Source organism: Rhamphochromis longiceps, linkage group LG13, assembly GCF_057381845.1.
Source record: "Rhamphochromis longiceps isolate RC_006_pf linkage group LG13, R_longiceps_female_GT1.1, whole genome shotgun sequence".
Taxonomy (NCBI): domain Eukaryota; kingdom Metazoa; phylum Chordata; class Actinopteri; order Cichliformes; family Cichlidae; genus Rhamphochromis; species Rhamphochromis longiceps.
In genome coordinates, this window is record NC_140569.1 from 18,548,758 (window position 1) to 18,569,468 (window position 20,711).

At 42.7% G+C, this 20,711-nt stretch overlaps 1 protein-coding gene and 1 long non-coding RNA gene across 5 annotated transcripts in view; one reads left to right on the forward strand and one right to left on the reverse strand.

Moving 5' to 3' along the window:
- Positions 1-19,632, reverse strand: part of LOC146655663 (ATP-binding cassette sub-family C member 2-like) — a 49,524-nt gene extending 29,892 nt beyond the window's left edge. For 2 of the 3 annotated variants that reach the window (XM_085428161.1, XM_085428163.1), the window contains exons 1-7: positions 19,487-19,632; positions 18,820-18,996; positions 1,326-1,466; positions 1,108-1,245; positions 812-934; positions 654-709; positions 337-568 (exon numbers count right to left, since the gene is read on the reverse strand). In XM_085428161.1, coding sequence (XP_085284287.1) covers positions 337-568; positions 654-709; positions 812-934; positions 1,108-1,245; positions 1,326-1,466; positions 18,820-18,996; positions 19,487-19,531 — 912 coding nt within the window. In that variant the 5' untranslated portion in view covers positions 19,532-19,632. Of the gene's footprint in view, positions 1-336; positions 569-653; positions 710-811; positions 935-1,107; positions 1,246-1,325; positions 1,467-11,839; positions 12,006-18,819; positions 18,997-19,486 lie in introns of those variants that run through there. The other variant, XM_085428162.1, reaches the window with a different exon arrangement.
- Positions 10,355-11,928, forward strand: LOC146655664 (uncharacterized). Of its 2 annotated transcripts, none has more exons than XR_014914337.1 (3): positions 10,355-10,377; positions 10,486-10,547; positions 11,175-11,928. It is a non-coding gene; the product is annotated as an uncharacterized LOC146655664 (long non-coding RNA). The 2 variants fall into 2 exon arrangements; XR_014914336.1 differs by having other exon boundaries at positions 10,356-10,410.
- Positions 19,633-20,711: the final 1,079 nt, after the last annotated feature.

Genomic DNA, 20,711 nt, shown 5'->3' on the forward strand with positions numbered 1-20,711 from the left:
GCTCCCGAGCTCGTACTAACACGCTGAATGGCATGCTTGAATATTGCTTGAGAATATATTTGACTGTGTTACAGACTAAGGGACATTCTCTGCTGATAGGTGAAGGTACATTCTCTGCTGATAGACGTCCACGCCTCGAAGGAAGTCGATCCACGGATTAGGCCTTGGAAACCGTTTCCTTCACACAGTTGATGAGATTTATTCAGAAAAAAACATAGTAATGTTGATTAGTGGTGTTGGTAAAATCCGTTTAGACTGTAGCTCAATATTGTGTACATGTGAGTGGAAGTGATTTTGATGAAATGCTCTCACCATCATTAGTACATCCTAACTCACCCCTTTCCCCAGACCACTGGAAAGCCCATTTTGCTGTGGGTCTTCCTGGGCACTGTGTATGTTCTGAAACAATTTCCTTTTCATCTTGTTCTGGAAGCGGACCCTAGCTGCATCCAACTCAGGCTTCATGAAATGCTGGAAACGCTCATTGATGAAAGCAGTGCTATCACTCTCATTCAGATCCCACATGTCCTCCTGAACCAGAGGTTGTTTGTAGCCTTTTAAGACCATACTGTAAAAACAATGAGAACTTTGAAGACATGGAGCACATATGTAGGTGCTTGTTAAGATTCCGACTATAGTGACCTTAATGTTACCTGTTTAACCAGTTGAATGTTATTCTACTCAAAAATGCTGCACCTGCTTCAGGATTCTGTGGATAAAAACAAGGTTCAATCTATCTTATTTAATCTATGCTTATAAAACTTCACCCTCGGAAAACAAACAAACAAAACCAATAACAAATAAAGGGTACCTTTTTTATAAGGTCTTTGGCTTCTGGGGGGATATCAGCCACAGTAGAAAGAACTAATGAAATCAGTTTAAGCCCAAAAGAAATGTAGAAAAGGCTGAAACGTGGGACATCACGGACCTCGCCCTAAATACCAAAAATGAGAGAAAGAAATACTTTAAAGGGTCCCGAAGAAACAGAAAACGGTGTGTTATGGAAAATATACAGTCAATCATATCAAGTTATTGCATCATGTCTGATTAAATTTACTATTTTTCTTCTACTTTAAATCCAACTTGATCAAATGTCTTCATTCATACCAGTCTGAGAGCCTCTCGAAGGAGGGTCTGGAAAGGAAAGATGTCACACACTACAAGGAGCAACCAGAAGAGGAAAATAGAGGCAGAGTCTATTGCTCCTTCCCGTCTTAATCCTTCATGGCAAAGCAGGACAAGGATCTAACAAAGAAGACACATCAGAACATAAAAACAAATCCTTTCAAATTTAAATAAATAAATATAAAGGTTGCTCTATTTACCCATGTGACTGCAAATAAAACTGGATTTGCGTAGTATGCAGCAGCATTTTTTGAAGATTGGTCACTGTTTGGACCAAAATCTTCTCCTAGTGTGACTCCCAGGTGTGCTATGGCCGTTAGGAACAACAGAGACGCCACAAGCTAAAGGAAGAAAACACAGACCAGACATGAGAATAAATCATGTTATTCTATTAAAAAATTGCATTAACTTCCTAGGACCCGGCGTCCACATATGTGGACATCACATTTTGTTTTGTCTAGACCAAAATACTAAATTTTGCTCTACAATGGCCTGATATCCACCTACGAGGACATTATACTGCCACTGTTCTATCGAAATTTAAAACAAACATCCTCATATGTGAATCTCATTTATCTTAGAAACAAAAAGCAGGTAAAAAAAATAAAATAAATAAAAATCTGGTAATTCTTTGTTTTTACATTCATCAGGTGCCAATCAGCCCAAATAGCAAAGAGAAATTAAAAGTGCATGACATGAAAAAGTTCGGGTCTTAGGAAGTTAAAGGACTGTTATTAGTTGGAGTTCATGTACTGTTATTCCATATGTAATGCAAAAGATTCTATAATACCCTTAAAAACATACTTAAACTAGTTGAACTAAGTAAAATAGTGATTGAAATTCTCATTAGATTATTGACAATTTACTGTTTATTTTTGATTATATCAACTGTAAAATGGATTTTTATATGTATCTGAATATAAAGTTAATTGAGTCACCTTTTTGTTGTATTGTGTAACCCATGTGAAATACAGGGCTGCAAAATCCCTTTTTGTAATCTAAGGCTATAGCCTGTTATTGTCACAAGGGGGCGCTGTGATGCAGTCTTGTGTTCTGACGACCTTGTGTCTAGTGCACAGGAAGTATTACCTCTCTCTTCCTGTGAGATTTTCCCTCTGATGGCGGTCAAGTACGTGTCGGAGCGCATGGAAAAAGTATCTTGGTGTGCAATACTGCAACCCGGTTAATGAGACCAGATTGTTTTACGTATAAATGCTAATAAGGTACTCTTTTATTAGGCCCCGAACTCTGACCACAAAGGGAATAACGTCTGTCAAGTTATTTGTGTCTGAAAATCCCGGTGAGTCACGTGCTTTCGTTAGCTACCTGTTAAGTTAGATAATGTATTTCACTAGCCGATTCAGCTCAGAAACCTTTGAACAAAAACCAATCGGGAGCTATGAGAATCTGGCGTGTTGTTTCACTTCTCCTGTTGTTCTTTACAGTGTGTTATAAGTGTTGAATGCTTTGAGCTAAACGATGCCGATGCTAGATGCGATGCTAGCTGCTAATAGCTGTTAGCCACCCCACCCCGCTGAAGCCATATTCCGATCGGGGAGGTATTCAAGTAGAAGCAATAGCTCTGTTTATATTAGAATGGTTATGTCTTAATAGATATGAGCATATTTCAAGTTTAATAGTATTTGCACTGAATTAAGTTACATTTGCTTGTAAGCCTTAAGGATGAATGTCGCTTTCATTGCTATGACTGTTTACATTACAGTTTAAGCTGCTGATGTTCTTTGTTGTGATGTAATTTTGATAAAATTGTTGATACTGGTACAAACAAGTTACTGTAACTCTTGTAACTTGGTAAAGCTAAAGGGAACGCCATTTGTGATTAATACATTTGGAAAAGAAGTTAATGAGCTCATGTTAAGAACACAAAATGGGAAAAGAAATTGATTGTTCTGCACTGTTTGTGTAGATTGGTTTTTTTGAACTACTAGAAGGATTCTGGAGAACCACTGACGGCGAGAACAGCCCAAATGAGATCCTGGATGATCGTGAAATGGTGTGGCCAGCCATGCGATCGGATTGTGGGATTTGCCTGAGAAACTGATTCAAGCAACCCTGGATTACAGATAAGCCCTATGCACTACTTTTCCTACCCGGATAATAGGGTTTGCACACTGACAATTCCCCTACAGTACACCTGTTTGGGTTTTCAACGACTTTAAAGGACAATTCAGACTGGACAATTCAAACTTCACAACAGGAACACTTTAATCTGTTTTCATTCATTCCAAAGAGCTCTGATACTGTTCAGTATAAATCTTCCATTTAAATGTCTTTATTTTGTTTTGTTTTACATGTATTCACCTTTAAAAATGCACTATTAGTGTGCAATTTGGGTTATTGTGTTGTATATGTGTATAAATGGTACTGAGGCAATAAAGGTCCCAGTTATTCACTTCCAAGCCAACTCCTTTTGTGAGTCTCCAAAACAAAACCTCCTCCTGAACCTAGAAAGATGTCTAGGGTCTCTATTTGAAGTGAGAGTGTACTGGTCCTGAGTAGAGGCGCTACACAAAACGTGGCGAGCCAGCCAGGAGGTTTAATTCCTTTTATTTTGGAAGTTGAGCAACTGGTGCTTTCATGCCTTTTGGGTCAAATCATTACAATTGTCCATGATATTCTGGGTTGGAGCAATAAGACAACATGGATGTAATCCAAAGTGAAGGTGTCAAAGTACCTAACTCTGTCCTAGTAGGAGGGTTAACAGGCGATGAGGTTGACAATGAGGTTATTGATTACTTAGGGCAGTTTGGTTCTATTGGAAGAGTAATCAAAGTAACTAGCACAGAGGCACAGTTTAAAAACACAGCCATTGTGGAGTTCCAATCAGGTGAACCAGTCCAGTTCCTTAAGGATAGCTTGCCTTGCAAAAGACAAAGCCGTAACTCAAGTGTTGTCCATCATATCCAGCTTCTGTCTGCGCTGTATGCTGCAGACAGGGGTTCATGTTTAACCCATTCTTACCTAACTGAACTGAAAGGGCTTGCTAAACTGAGTGGTGCAGATTTTGAGAAGGTTTTACTAGATGAGCTGGCCAGAATGAAGAAGTCCACTGAGAGTGATCCCGCAGTTGGACCAAATGTAACAGTGCCTAATCAGAATCTGCAGCTCACTAGTGACACAGACCAAGATGAGCCAGCCATCATAGAGCATCAAAGTTCTCTTAAACTGGGCAGTGATTTAACCCACTTGCCTGAGCATGACTCTCACTCATCCTCTCCAAGTGTAGAAGTGACTCCCTCGCACAGAAAAACCACTATCTACTTACCACCTGAACAGCTCACTACACCTGAAGTACAGAGAGTAGTAGTTGAGCATGTCATTAAGAACAATGAAATGCCTTCTCAAGGTCATGCAAAGCTCAGGCCCTTCTCGGGGAAAACCCCTTGCTCTACTTTCGAAGCTGATTATGATACGTGGCGCAACAATGTTGAATTCCACCTCATAGATTGTACCATATCTGACAAACATATGGTAAGGAAAATAGTTGAGAGCCTTCTTCCACCAGCTGCTAACATTGTAAAGCACCTTGGTCATAACGCTTCTCCCCATGACTATCTCAGCCTTCTTGACTCAGCGTATGGTACTGTTGATGATGGGGATGAGCTTTTTGCCAAATTCCTGAGCACAAACCAGAACTCAGGTGAAAAGCCTTCTGCCTATTTACAGCGGTTGCAGATAACCCTGAGTAAAGTCATTAAAAGAGGTGGCATCACTACAAATGATTCAGATCGCCAACTGCTTAAACAGTTTTGTAGAGGTTGCTGGAACAACAGCTTGATCACAACCTTGCAGCTTGAGCAGAAGAAGGACAAGCCACCTTCATTTCCAGAGTTGCTCCTCATGCTACGTACTGAGGAGGACCGGCAAGCAGCAAAGTCCAGCCGAATGAAACAGCACTTAGGCATTTCTAAACCTAAGGCACATTTGAACTCCCTTGAAGTAGGAGAGTATGTCACTGATGATACAGACGTATCAGCTGTTAATGATAGGCTAGTGCCTTTTGATGCACATAAGTTAGAAAGGAAACTTGCAAAGCTACAAGCCCAAGTGGCTTCACTGAAAGCATCAGCTATTGACAGTTCAAGCCAGAACTCTGACAAGCCAAATAAGAAAACCAAACCTAAGTTCAAGATTCTTCCTAAAGAGAAATCTGACCCAAGTGAGACTAAGCCCACTAAGAAGCCACGCCCATGGTACTGCTTCAGGTGCGGCGAGGATGGTCATATTGCTCCCTCTTGCAGCAATGAACCAAACCCTGAACTAGTTGAAATGAAACGTAAGGAGTTCAACCAAAAACTACAAGTCTGGGAGGAACAGAATATGTCAGCTTTAAACTAAAATCAGTTTCTGGGGAGGGACTACCAGGAACTGAAAGTAATCATGAACGTCCCAAACCGGATCCTCAGAGCAAAGCATCTTCTCTCTCTCGTGCAGCACGACCCCAGATTAGGTTACCCAAGGGACTTGTAGGACAGAAATGTACAGCAAATGTTACCGTGTCGGGAGTCAATTGCAGTTGTCTCCTTGACACTGGGTCTCAAGTGACCACAGTGTCCGCTTCATTTTACAACACCAATCTTTCAGAACATCCCATTCAGCCTATCAGTGGCCTGGATGTTGAGGCTGCTAGTGGCCAAAATGTTCCTTACTTGGGATACATACCCATCAGCCTTAAGTTTCCAAAAAGCTTTATTGAAACTGAGCCTGAGGTTTCTAGCCTTGCTTTAGTAGTACCTGACTTACGCTCTAACTGTGACTTGCCTGTGCTGATTGGGACAAATGCACTTGATGTTCTGTACGACGAATATTGTCAAGGTAAAGATCCCAATGATTTGTCGTCGGTCTATGGCTACAGGCAGATCCTCCGTACACTCAAGGTCAGGAGAGAGATAAACCTAGCCGGAAACGATGGCTTTGTAACTCTTAAGGGCAAGGTGCAACACGTAGTACCAGCTCAAGGGAGGGTCCTCCTTGAAGGCTGTGTCAGATCCAGCAGTGCTGGTGAATGTGCCATTGTTGAACAGCCAACGACATCCACCTTACCAGGGGGAATTTTTGTGGAGTGCTGTCTTGTCACTTTGCCCAAGAAGCATCCTCATAGGTTACCTATATGGGTGAGAAATGAAACTGAGCATGACGTAACACTGCCTTCTAGATGTGTCATTGCAGAGCTCCATAGTCCTGCAAAGATATATGACGAATCACCCATTTCAACCAAAAATGATGACACTGTGAAATGTTGTAATGTTACTGCACAGCCAGTTGATGAACCTGCTCACCCAGATTTGACATTTGACTTTGGCAATTCTCCCCTCCCGCAGGAGTGGAAAGAGAGGGTTACCCAGCGTCTAAGTGCCTATGCTGATGTTTTTGCCCAGCATGATTTGGATCTTGGACATGTATCTAAAGTGAAACATCACATAAACTTAAAGGAAGAAGCACCCTTTAAGCAAAAGTCCAGGCCAATCCACCCAAATGATTATGAAGCTGTGAGGAAGCACTTGCAAGCACTCCTTGATGCAGGAGTAATCCGTGAATCAGAGTCCCCTTATGCTTCACCGATTGTGGTGGTTAAAAAGAAGAATGGAGAGGTCCGTCTTTGTATTGATTATCGTAAGCTCAATGCGTTAACAATACGAGATGCGTACGCACTTCCAAACCTTGAAGAGGCTTTCTCAGCCCTTGCTGGATCCAAATGGTTTTCAGTAATGGATCTCAAGTCTGGTTATTACCAGATTGAGATGGAGGAATGTGATAAGCCCAAGACAGCTTTTGTGTGCCCCTTGGGATTTTACGAGTTTAACCGTATGCCCCAGGGGATCACCAACGCTCCCAGCACCTTCCAGCGCTTAATGGAACGGTGTATGGGCAGCCTCAATCTGAAAGAAGTTCTGGTGTTCATAGATGACATCATCGTGTTCTCCAGCACTTTGGAGGAACATGAAACCAGGCTTCTACGTGTCCTTCAGCAACTGAGAGAATATGGGTTGAAACTTTCTCCCAAAAAGTGCTCCTCCTTCCAAAGTTCTGTGCGATACCTAGGACACATCGTGTCTACCAAAGGTGTAGAGACCGATCCTGAGAAGGTCAGAGCTCTCAAAACCTGGCCAAGACCCCAGACGCTCAGTGACCTCAAGTCTTTCCTAGGCTTTGCAGGGTACTATCGACGGTTTGTGAAGGACTATTCAAAAATTGCCAAACCCCTGAATGATCTTACTAAAGGCTACCCACCATACAGGAAGGGCAGAAAGGTGACACCCGGTCCTAGCGGATACTTGAACCCTAAAGAGCCTCTTTCCAGCCGTTGGACACCTGCTTGTCAGGAAGCTTTTGGGGTAATCATAGAGAGACTGACATCAGCTCCGGTGCTTGGATATGCCAACCCAAAATTACCATACATCCTCCATACTGATGCGAGCACCTCTGGGTTAGGGGCAGCCTTGTATCAAGAACAGGATGGTGAAGTGAGGGTTATTGCCTACGCAAGTAGAGGACTTTCACCCAGTGAAAAGCGGTATCCAGCTCATAAACTGGAATTTCTTGCATTAAAGTGGTCCATTGTAGAGAAGTTCCAAGATTATCTCTACGGGAACACATTCACGGTTTTAACAGACAACAACCCATTGACCTATGTTTTGAAGTCAGCCAAGCTCGATGCTGCCAGCTACCGCTGGTTGGCCGCTCTCTCCACCTTCGACTTTAATATTAAGTATCGTGCTGGTAAGAGCAATCAAGATGCAGATGGCCTCTCTAGGCGGCCACACGATACTGTGGATGATGACTATGCTTCTCTTGAAGAAAAAGAGCGAATGAAACAATTCGCTTCCCATCATCTCTCTTCATCTCCCAACAGACAAGATGTGACAGCTGACACATTCAGTGTCTTGTGCCACCGTCATCTCTTAGGTGAATCTGACAATAGCCTACCTTCTATCACTTTGGTAGAGTCCCTTGCTCTACATACCGATGCGGTGCCAGACGTCTACGCAGATGATGGAACATTAGGTTGTTCTGTCATACCTACCTATAGTGAGGTAGAACTCCAACAGCATCAGAGGTCTGACCCAATTATTGGGTATGTGGTCAACATGTTAGAAAATGGAGGTGAAGCAAATTCCAATCCTAACTCTGCATCCTTAGAGCTTAAACTAATGCTCAAAGAGTGGAAACGTTTGGAACTGAAAAATGGTCTCCTCTACAGAACCCGCAAATCAGGTGAAAATGTCACCTTTCAGCTTGTCGTCCCTGAGTCTTTAAGGTCCACCATTCTCACTTGCCTTCATGACGACATGGGGCATATGGGTTTGGAAAGAACCCTCGACTTGGTTAGGTCAAGATTTTATTGGCCTAAAATGGCAACTGATGTAGAGAGAAAGATTAAGTCTTGCGGACGTTGTGTTAGAAGGAAGACCCTTCCTGAAAGAGCAGCACCTCTTGTGAGTATCCAAACAACCCGTCCCATGGAACTCGTATGCATGGACTATTTATCCTTGGAGCCTGACAGTCACAACACCAAAGACATTCTGGTCATAACTGATCATTTCACCAAATACGCTGTTGCTATGCCAACAAAAGACCAAAAGGCTACAACAGTTGCGAAGTGTCTTTGGGAGCAGTTTCTGGTGCATTATGGTTTTCCTGAGCGCCTGCTTAGTGATCAGGGCAGGGATTTTGAGTCCCAACTCATTAAAGAGCTCTGTGCCCTAGCTGGTATCACGAAGGTGCGCACCAGTCCTTATCATCCACGGGGAAACCCAGTTGAACGGTTCAACCGAACTCTTCTTGGCATGTTAGGAACTCTACGAGACAAAGAGAAAACTCATTGGCGCGATTATGTGAAACCACTAACTCACGCCTATAATTGCACCAAGAACGAGACCACTGGGTTTAGCCCATACGAGTTAATGTTTGGTCGCCAGCCGAGGCTTCCCGTGGATATTGCATTCTGCCTGCCAGTTAAAGATGGCTCTCCTACATCTCACTCTCAGTATGTGAGAGCTCTGAAGGCTCGCCTTCAAGAGAGCTATCAGATCGCTGCCAAAAACTCTCAGAAGGTTGCTGAACGGAATAAACGCCGTTTTGACAAAACTGTCAGGGAGTCAACTTTGGAGAAAGGTGATCAAGTGCTAGTGCGGAACCTGCGACTTCGGAATAAACACAAACTTGCAGATAAGTGGGAGTCAACCATGTACAGAGTGGTGGAAAAGATGGTAGACCTACCTGTGTATGTTGTACAGCCTATGAATGGAGATGGTCCTATTCGAACTCTTCACAGGGATCTCTTACTCCCTTGTGGTGACTTATCTGAAGCTGAGGAAGTTGACCAGGTCAAGCCAAAGAGTTGCAGGCCAAGAACGAGGCGCAGTCAGCCTCTGTTACTGGAGGAGCAATCAGAATCTGAAGATGACTCACCTATCTATCCTAGGCAGTCTTCTGTCATTCCTGGAAAGTTGGTTCAGGTGTTTGAAATCCCGAAGAGACGACAGCAAACAGGAAAAACAGTACCGGAGGGTAGTTGTATACCAGCTACGCCAGCAGACTGTGTAAACCCTCAGCCTCAGGATGACCCTTGCAGAGGCAGCTCCCCTTTGCTGCCTGCAGAGCCTGTAGGGGTACCTCCTGAAGTAGCTGAAGGAGAGGAGCCAGATGTTGTGGCTGAGCAACACCCTACTGAAGACGATGTAACTTTACCAACTATGACTAATCAAAAATCAGCTGTGGCTGAAGACAGCATTGATGTACCGTCCATTGATGTAGAGGCTCCTATAGCTATGGAAACCATTGATCTGAACCCACAAACCCCTGAGGTAGCTCTGGAGCATAAGGAAACTGTTGACAGTGCAGAAAAAAATGACCATGTTCGTAAGTCAGAAAGGACACGTCGACCACCAGGGCGCTTCCATTATCCTGAGTTGGGAAATCCCTTAATTTCCTTTGCGCAGAGCCTCATAGAGAGCTTTAACCAAGCACTTTATACGATAGGTGACTATGAGAGTTCATCTGTAGACCACAGCGTGACGCATGAAGGGGCTCATGCTGGGTCAAAGGGGGAGGGTGTAACCCATGTGAAATACAGGGCTGCAAAATCCCTTTTTGTAATCTAAGGCTATAGCCTGTTATTGTCACAAGGGGGCGCTGTGATGCAGTCTTGTGTTCTGACGACCTTGTGTCTAGTGCACGGGAAGTATTACCTCTCTCTTCCTGTGAGATTTTCCCTCTGATGGCGGTCAAGTACGTGTCGGAGCGCATGGAAAAAGTATCTTGGTGTGCAATACTGCAACCGGTTAATGAGACCAGATTGTTTTACGTATAAATGCTAATAAGGTACTCTTTTATTAGGCCCCGAACTCTGACCACAAAGGGAATAACGTCTGTCAAGTTATTTGTGTCTGAAAATCCCGGTGAGTCACGTGCTTTCGTTAGCTACCTGTTAAATTAGATAATGTATTTCACTAGCCGATTCAGCTCAGAAACCTTTGAACAAAAACCAATCGGGAGCTATGAGAATCTGGCGTGTTGTTTCACTTCTCCTGTTGTTCTTTACAGTGTGTTATAAGTGTTGAATGCTTTGAGCTAAACGATGCCGATGCTAGATGCGATGCTAGCTGCTAATAGCTGTTAGCCACCCCACCCCGCTGAAGCCATATTCCGATCGGGGAGGTATTCAAGTAGAAGCAATAGCTCTGTTTATATTAGAATGGTTATGTCTTAATAGATATGAGCATATTTCAAGTTTAATAGTATTTGCACTGAATTAAGTTACATTTGCTTGTAAGCCTTAAGGATGAATGTCGCTTTCATTGCTATGACTGTTTACATTACAGTTTAAGCTGCTGATGTTCTTTGTTGTGATGTAATTTTGATAAAATTGTTGATACTGGTACAAACAAGTTACTGTAACTCTTGTAACTTGGTAAAGCTAAAGGGAACGCCATTTGTGATTAATACATTTGGAAAAGAAGTTAATGAGCTCATGTTAAGAACACAAAATGGGAAAAGAAATTGATTGTTCTGCACTGTTTGTGTAGATTGGTTTTTTTGAACTACTAGAAGGATTCTGGAGAACCACTGACGGCGAGAACAGCCCAAATGAGATCCTGGATGATCGTGAAATGGTGTGGCCAGCCATGCGATCGGATTGTGGGATTTGCCTGAGAAACTGATTCAAGCAACCCTGGATTACAGATAAGCCCTATGCACTACTTTTCCTACCCGGATAATAGGGTTTGCACACTGACAATTCCCCTACAGTACACCTGTTTGGGTTTTCAACGACTTTAAAGGACAATTCAGACTGGACAATTCAAACTTCACAACAGGAACACTTTAATCTGTTTTCATTCATTCCAAAGAGCTCTGATACTGTTCAGTATAAATCTTCCATTTAAATGTCTTTATTTTGTTTTGTTTTACATGTATTCACCTTTAAAAATGCACTATTAGTGTGCAATTTGGGTTATTGTGTTGTATATGTGTATAAATGGTACTGAGGCAATAAAGGTCCCAGTTATTCACTTCCAAGCCAACTCCTTTTGTGAGTCTCCAAAACAAAACCTCCTCCTGAACCTAGAAAGATGTCTAGGGTCTCTATTTGAAGTGAGAGTGTACTGGTCCTGAGTAGAGGCGCTACAATTGTAATTGCAATACTCTCACTCACAGTATAACAAGCTGCAACTGCACTATGTGAATGTACCTTGGGAAGACTGTCCGAATTTGACATTTGCCACGTTTGGAGTAAAATGCCAATGGAAGAGACAGTGGCAATACACAGGAAAAAGCTGAAGAGAACTGAGTGCCACTGGACTGCTGCAAGGTTGGGGAGAGGAGACCGCAGGAGGGGGAGGACACATGGAGGAACACTGTTGTTTTAGTGTGGGAAATGAAATTGGGTTAAGGAGCCTGGAGAGAAAAACAACTGCCTTGGAGTGTAGAATTGAGAAAGTTTCTGGAGCACCGCAAAGAGGAGAGGTACACAAAAATGACAAAAATAAGTATAAATGCATTAATCCTACTAACACAGACACACATGCAATAAAGCTCATGAAGATCAGATAGTATTTTAAGCATGCGTTTCTGTTATTATCATCTTGTCCGGTTCACTTAGTGGGATGAGAAGTGATATATAAACTAGCAGACTATTATTATATTCAATTCAATTCAATTTTATTTATATAGCGCCAAATCACAACAAAAGTCGCCTCAAGGTGCTTCATAGATACAGAGAAAAACCCAACAATCATATGACCCCCTATGAGCAAGCACTTTGGCGACAGTGGGAAGGAAAAACTCCCTTTTAACAGGAAGAAACCTCTGGCAGAACCAGGCTCAGGGAGGGGCGGCCATCTGCTGCGACCGGTTGGGGTGAGAGAAGGAAGACAGGAAAGAAGACATGCTGTGGAAGAGAGACAGAGGTTAATAACAGATATGATTCAATGCAGAGAGGTCTGTTAATACATAGTGAGTGAGAAAGGTGACTGGAAAGGAAAAACTCAATGCATCATGGGAATCCCCCGGCAGCCTACATCTATTGTAGCATAACTAAGGGAGGATTCAGGGTCACCTGGTCCAGCCCTAACTATATGCTTTAGCAAAAAGGAAAGTTTTAAGCCTAATCTTAAAAGTAGAGATAGTGTCTGTCTCCCGAATCCAAACTGGAAGCTGGTTCCACAGAAGAGGGGCCTGAAAACTGAAGGCTCTCCCTCCCATTCTACTTTTAAATACTCTAGGAACAACATATGTTGGGGAAAGATGATTGAACTGAGTTGAACAGAATGCTGTAGAGGGCTTAAATAAGTAAGTGCCAACTCTAATAGATTATTGAGTTTCTTGTTCCTGATGTGTGGGGGATGTTTTACCAGGCACACCTGGTTACATGGGAAGAGACTCAATATCTAATAGACAATTAATGTTGTGTGAAGTGTGTGGCTGGTGGATGAAAGTGTTTTGAAATTCTAACTTCTAAATTTAGAATTCTTCATTCTAAATTCTCCTTTTTCCTTTTGAAATGATGTCATATTGCTGAAACTTAAGTATGCGGCACAAGAAGTTCTGCTATCAGCAATAAACATGAGGAGACTGACTGGACTGACAGTGGGGACTAGGGATGGGCACCGGTGTCCGGTGTCATGATGGCACCGGTTCTGACATAAACGGTAGTAACCAGACCGAAAAGCAGCGCACATTTCGGTGCTTTATTTCGGTGCTTTATTTCGGTGCTTTTTTTTCCTGAGCTGTGATACACTTCTAGCCAATCATTTTACGTTTCCGAGGATAGTAGGCAGGGCCAGGTACGTACGTTCTTTTAGAGCAGAGCTACAGATTAAAAATGCCCAAGGCGAAGCGGTCAAAGTCTGGCTGTACTTCACAGCAAAATATGCAAACTCAGCAGCCTGCAACAAGTGCTTTAAGCTGATACTGTGATACTGGTAACACCTCAAATCTGATGAAACACCAGGTGACGCATAGCGGTTTTTTTTAAAGGTGAGAAATGCGCCGTATTTGATAGCTTGCTGCGAGACCTCACACCGAGCACATCTACTGCGGGTGTGGTGCCTGTTATCGGACCCGGAGTTAGCAACATACCCAAAAACCCGAAGAGGAGAGTCCTGGCCCCTAGCCCTGCCAGTGTAGCAGAAATTATGAGAATGATGATGGCAGCAGCAGCCGTTCTTCTCTGCGTGAGTAGCTAATTTACGTTGAGTAGGCTAACCACGTTATTACATTAATGCACGTAAGGTGAACTAGCAAACATCATCATAGCTACATGCGGCTGTCTTCTTGTTTGATGGCAGATACTCCCTTCACCCTGGCCAAAAAGGCTAAAATGACCAAAGGAAAAAGAGGGAAACAGCCGAACATGAGAGGCTTTTGGACAAAGTTTGTGTTTTTTCCATTGTTTAAGCACTGCTTCCAGCCAAGAGTGATACCATATATGCCCCATAGCTGCAGAAAAGGCTAACATTGTTATCTTTTTACAAAAAAACAGCTGAACATGAGAGGTTTTTGGACCAATTTTGTGTTCTCCATTCTTTAAGCACCGGTTTGAGCACTGTTTGAGCACCGGCACCGTTTCAAAAGTACCGATTTGGCACCGGTATCGGATAAAACCTAAACGATACCCATCCCTAGTGGGGACAAATGTCCTCAAGATTGCACCTACTCCACCCAGACAGTGGGGGAAAGGGTGGATGTATGTATGTTTTTGTGTTTGTTTTTTTTTACAGGAGCAGGAAGATGACAGCGCCATACTAGGGTCGCATGAGCTTGTGGGCCATGCAGACTTAACTTTTCAGTTGCCAAATTCTGTGTGTACTTACCAGCAGTGTGTTATTCATGACATCATATTTACAATGCAAAGGTCACTGTGAGAAAGTGTGCAAACAGATGATGAAATGCACTGTGCTAACATCCATGTCACTTTTTCCACAGCAGATGGTTAATCATATGATTTAATCACATGATTTACAGCAGGACACACCACTGGATAATGTTTTTTTAACATAGGGATACAGGCCTGGAGCAGATCTACTCCAGGGGAGAAGCCCTGGAATTTTTTAAAGAGACAATGCACATATCTTCTTGTGCTTCTCTAATTGTGTTAAATTGACACATGGCAAGGAACATACGGCAAAAGAGGGTTTCTGGGGTAGTTTTCATTTTAAAATTACAGGTGCAGTGTTACGGAAGGAAATCATCCAAAAGGCACATCCAAAGTCAAAGTGAGAAGTAGGGACCATTTCCAACACAGCTGACAACAAGAGTATTTAAACTAGTGGTGTTTGATAGTGCATATTTTGGTATCGATCCAATACCAAGTAAATAGGGGCCAATATCGCTGATACCGATATCGATACCGATACTGATATCGGTACCTTTAAATAAAGAAGGTGGATGCGTCATTGAATTGCTAAATCTCAATTAATTTTCATGACCTTAAGTGTTCCCAGGGCATAATTAGGACAAATTTTATAATTAAATAGAAAATGCTTATCGAAAATGAATATGATCAATTTTTTTCTAGAAAAATCTTAAGTAAAAAGTGCAAACCAGTAAACAAACTAAAACAAACAAGTGCTGTTGAGAAACTATACAACAAAAATTACAATTAAAATTCTCAACAACAACAACAAGAACTGGTAAAAATATAAATGATATGTAAACAACTTAACAAGACCCAATGCGTCTAAGTCACGTCATGTGACGGCGCAACATTTAAACACAAAAGGGGAGCAATGTGTGTCTGCTCTGCGCTGATACAGGTGTGGCGAGTCTGGTGACCTGGCTGTTTCATCTTTGCCGAAACCACAGCATTGCAAACGAGAGTGGAACGTAAAGTAAAGAATCAATCTCACCACGCTAGTAATGATCCAATACCGATGCCGACTTGGTATCGATACTTGGATCGATCCGCCCACAACTCAGGGCTGTGCTGGGTTCGGGAGAGGCTCTGTCGGTCGTTTGCCCTGCGATGACTGCTCTCATCAAGCTTGGTTTTGTTGGTTTTTATTGAAGAATGTTAGCTACTGCTCACCGTTTGTCTGCAGGTTTTATTATAATTTTTGGTAGAGTCCCTTTCAAAACTGGTATCACTGGATGGTACAGCCATTCCATTCAAGTTGGATAGATAGTCCAGCGCAAAGGCGCAGTCTGTAAAATGAGTCATATATGTACTGATTGTGTATTTCATTGTGTAGCTGTTTTTCTGCATTTGTGCATTTGTGAACTAGCATGAAGTGTGGAAAGAGGGGAATGTTAATGCAATACTGAGAAACCTTTAGTGAAAACTAATCTTCAGTTAGGATGATTACAGTCCATAGGGGGAAAATTTAACAGCAAAAAGCTTTTTCAGAGAACTTGGAGCTCATGAAAGCAGGTTAACAAATGACCTGACAAAGAACAAAGGAATTAGGTTATAAAAACCACACATAAGAATTAAGCGAAGCAGATATAGCTGGAGAAAAAGGCACAGCTTAAAAAGAAAGCAAAACTAATTGCAAGATACAGGAGACAAATGACTAACGTAAAAAACACAGGGAAACAATAATTTGAAACGGGGAGACAAGAACTTTACAGAATGAAGAACACTGAATGAGCACATTGAGGAAACACTGAAGGAAAATGTAAAAGTTCTACAATCAGGACTACGGTAACTTTGTACTTTCCATATAGTTCGATGACTTTTTAGGATTTTCACCGAAACACCACAACTATAACAATTTCAGAATTTCCTTAAAAAGTTCAGAAAGCTTATTCAAACTCACATTTTTACAATACCCTTTGACACCAACAAGTCTGTGACAGGAGAGCGATGGAACCGCCCACATCTTAATGCTTTTATTTTTTTTTTTTTTTTTTTTTTTTTTTTTTTCTAAATGACATCAGAAACAGCAGTATGCGACATTACGTGATGGCAGAGCTTCAGTTCATCCTTTGTCATTTTTTTTTTTTTTTTTTTTTTTTTTTTTAATAAATAGGACAGGGGGAATGAATGAGAGAGAGAGGGGGAGAGAAAGAAAGAAAACCAAAGGGGAGAAGAGACGGTGAGAAGGGGGGGGAAGAGAGACAAAAAAAAAACAAAAAAAAAAAAAAACTCCTGGGTCACCTGTATGGAGAAAAAAAAAAAACAAACAAACAAACAAACAGAGGAGACAGCAAACAACAAAGAGCAACATAATAATAGAGAAAACAAAGCACCATCACAATAAACTAGCTAGTCATAGATATCAGTATTTACTAAGTAATAAACAATATTGTGCAGCACGCAAGATAGACAGCGCACAGTGTGCTTTGAGGCAGCAGCCAAGAAAGCTTTAGTCCGCGTCTGTGAATACCCATGTGTGCATACCTGTGTGGATCAGCATGCTTGCATTCCAAAGGTTTCTCCATGTAATGATCTGCTAGGGAGTGTGGGGGGGCCTCAGCCCCGTCCTCCAGGGTGTGAAGCGGGTATGGAGGAGATCAAAACTCCAGACATCCAGAGGCCCCCAGAACACAAAAGACCATGGAAGACCAACAGAGGGGCAGCCGCGCCACTGTTCCAGTAAGAGCTGAGGAGAGTCCCAGATGAGGGCTCACTCAGCAGCCGCGGAGCAGAAGCCAGGGGGGGTTGCAGTGACGCGCCCGTGAGCTCCGCCGGCCCCCAGCTGCGCCTGAGTGACCGAGCCCTAGGCCGAGAGGCCGGGGGCACCCCACCTCCAAAGGGGGCCCGAGCGAGCCCCAGGCCCCAGGCCCCGACAAGCGGCCGCCAAGGAGTGAGCCGGTGTGTACCCGGACGCCCACCCCCAGACACAAAGAACCACCAACACACCGACACCTGAGGGAGTCCGCCACCGGCAGGGGAAGTGGTGGTGGGTGGAGATAGGCCTCCAAACCTTGGAGGGCCTGAGGTGTCCCCAGAGAGGTGGCGTCTGATACCCAACCTGACATATAGACACAGACATACAGGCACACACAGACACAAACATCCATTCCCACCCTCATGCTCTCATATGCACTCACTCCACACTCAACCAACGTGGAGACAGACATAAAGAGACGCTGTACACACAATCACACTCCCCAAGCGTACTCTACAATCCGGGTCTAGGTACCCTTGCCCCTGGAGGGGGGAATTGCACCCAGACCCAGGTGGTGTTACCCTTTTCCCTGCGGTGGGGAGAGGCAGACCACCCCGACTCCGCAGCAGCAGGGAGGCCCCACACCCCAGACCGCAGTCGGACGGCCAACTCCTCCTACTAGCCCTCCCGCTCCAGCAGGCCGCAGAGAATGGGGGTGCTTTTAAACACTTATTTACGCTTGGTTGCTGTACACATCTACACACACCAACAACAATATCCTTCAGGACCTTGTTCGCCCTTATAGGCAGGGGAAGCGTGACAAGCTAATGCAGCTCGGGTGTGTCAGCCTCACCACAGCCATGCAACGAACCACGCCGGCTGCTTGTCCAGTGGCAACAGTGAAGCTGGTCTTCTCGACCGCATGGCAAGCGATGGTGGCGCACCACAGGCTTGGTCATGAGCCTGGGCTCACAGGCAGCTGGGCAGGCAGCTGACGCGCGCAGGACCACATCAGGAGAGCAGGAACACTGCCCCTGCCAGGCACCAGCCGCTCTCACCCGAAGAGTGGGGACAGATCCCAACAGTTTTGACCAATTGAAAGCACAAATTGATATATAATTCTCTGTAATGTTAAGGGAAGGTAAGTCTCTTTCAGGAAGTTGGTTACAGCTAACTGCTTGCAGACTGTGTTTTTCTGAATGAAAGAGATCCATGTACATGCTTATGGTTTGAACTGCTTGAGGCAATAAATGATTAGAAACTTGGATTCAGACTACATCCTTCTTTTACCCAAGATAAAAAGAATGCGCAACAAATGCTTCCATCAAAACACAACAAATGTGTTAACTGACAACAAATCCATGTGAAAGTACATAAACTACTTTTAATGTCATTTTGTCATTTTATACTGTGATTTTATTGTAATTTGATTCATATTTTATGTATTTAAAAATAACAGAAATTCTGTTTTTCCTGTAAATTCTGTAAAACTTTACAGTAAAGCACTTTTTTTTTACAGTATACAGTTAAACTTTTGAAACTAGAAGACAGCTACCTAAGCTATGAACTGAAACAACAATTTTTTATGAAGATGTCTTTATTAGATAGTATTTCTTACCTGTTTGCAGATGTAGAGCTTGGACAGTTGTTTTGTGTTTACATTTGCACTCTGACAGAGAGCCAGCAGGTGCCATGGGGCACAGAGCCACAGGAAACAAAGGGGGATCCATACAAGAACTGTCTGTTCCACACATAGTGGAAGGTCTGGGTCTGGTCGCTTCAGATATGAAACATTCTGAAGAACACATACAAACAAACACATATACATAACAAAGTCCTGCTGCCCTTCCAAGGGAACCATAAAGTGCAACTGATTAAGTCTCTGAAACCAGAAACTCTGAAACCAGAACGTTAATCATCTTCTTTTCTGCATATTTGGAAGAGGTCTTTCATAGTTGCTGTGACAAATAGAAATCATTACCTTCTTGTTTGTTTAATCTGTGTTGAATGGGTTGACACAATAACATGAACAGCTTTTTACCCTTTTTACACTTGCCTTAAACCTTTTGTCTCCAAAGTATAGGAAAGAAAGATCTTCAAAAAAACCACCACAAACTCCAATACCAACTTCAACATCAACATGTCCCTGACATGGTATTATGAGCTGCTATTATGTCTGTTTGCTGTCATTCTCAACATACCTTCCATACAATTTACTTTGTATGTTACTAGTCTGATATGTTTGTTTGGATTAATTCTTCAGTCTTTCTGCTTGTTTAACTCACCCAAAAAATGGACCCACAGTACTCCTCCAGAGCTGCCGCACACATGCTTTACAGTGATAGCTTCAGTCAACCTCAGCTGATCAGACAAGCCGACGCCTTTCACCCTCTGCCCCACTACTGCCGTGTTTTACTCAAATACTGCTGCTTTCTCCTCTGTCCACCCACAGCTTACTGACAATTGTAGGATGTGGCTGTAAGGGACTTTGATCCATGAGGTTTTTTAAGCAGAAAAAAAAGTTGCTTATTCCCTCTACAGAGAAACAACATTAATCCAACAGAGAGGTGCTGGATTAGCGTAGAGAATACAAGATTCGAATCTGTGCCTGGTTTCTACAAAAAGTACAGGCTTTCTAGTGAGTCAATGAGAACATTCAACCGATAAAGCAAAATCATTTAGAGAATCAAGCTTTGTAATTTGCGCAAATAAGCTCCTGAGAGAGGAAAAAAAAGTGAAGGACTTACATAAGTCTTACCATGCTCTTTTAACTGTGTTAGGGGGAAAACCTACTGAAAAGGGAAGGGGAGGGAGCATTTAGGGATTTGGAGGGAGTGGGGTCATTAGATCCCTTTTCCTGTTATTTTCTACATAAATATTTTAAAACAGTAAGGTTTTGAAAAGTACTCTAGTTCCACTTTGTCATAAGTACACATACAGTTGTGGTGAAAAACATACATAAACTCATCATTGATATGAATGTCATTGTAATCTTTCAAAAAAAAAGAAAAAACACCACAAACTTCAATACCAACTTCAACATCAACATGTCCCTGACATGGTATTATGAGCTGCTATTATGTCTGTTTGCTGTCATTCTCAACATACCTTCCAGACAAATTACTTTGTATGTTACTAGTCTGATATGTTCGTTTGAATTTACCTTAATTCTTCAGTCTCATAAGTCTCAGTTATGTAAGACTTTTCCCCTAACACACTTTTTGTCTTTTAATGATTTCTTTGAAGTCATCGTTTTCCAGGATGGAATGATTGTACAGCACACATACCGAGTACATGTCTACTAATATTTGGTCAAATATTGTAAGTTACACCTCAGGGTGACATTTTTGGTTGCTGTCAACAAGATTCTGGAGTAATTATGGCTGGATATTTGACCATCTTCTGGACAGAATTGGTAGAGTTTAAATGGGTGAGTTTCCTAGCATAGACCCGGTTTTAAGTGTAATCCACAAATTTTCAGTAAGGTTGAGGTTAGGGTTGGGAAGACCA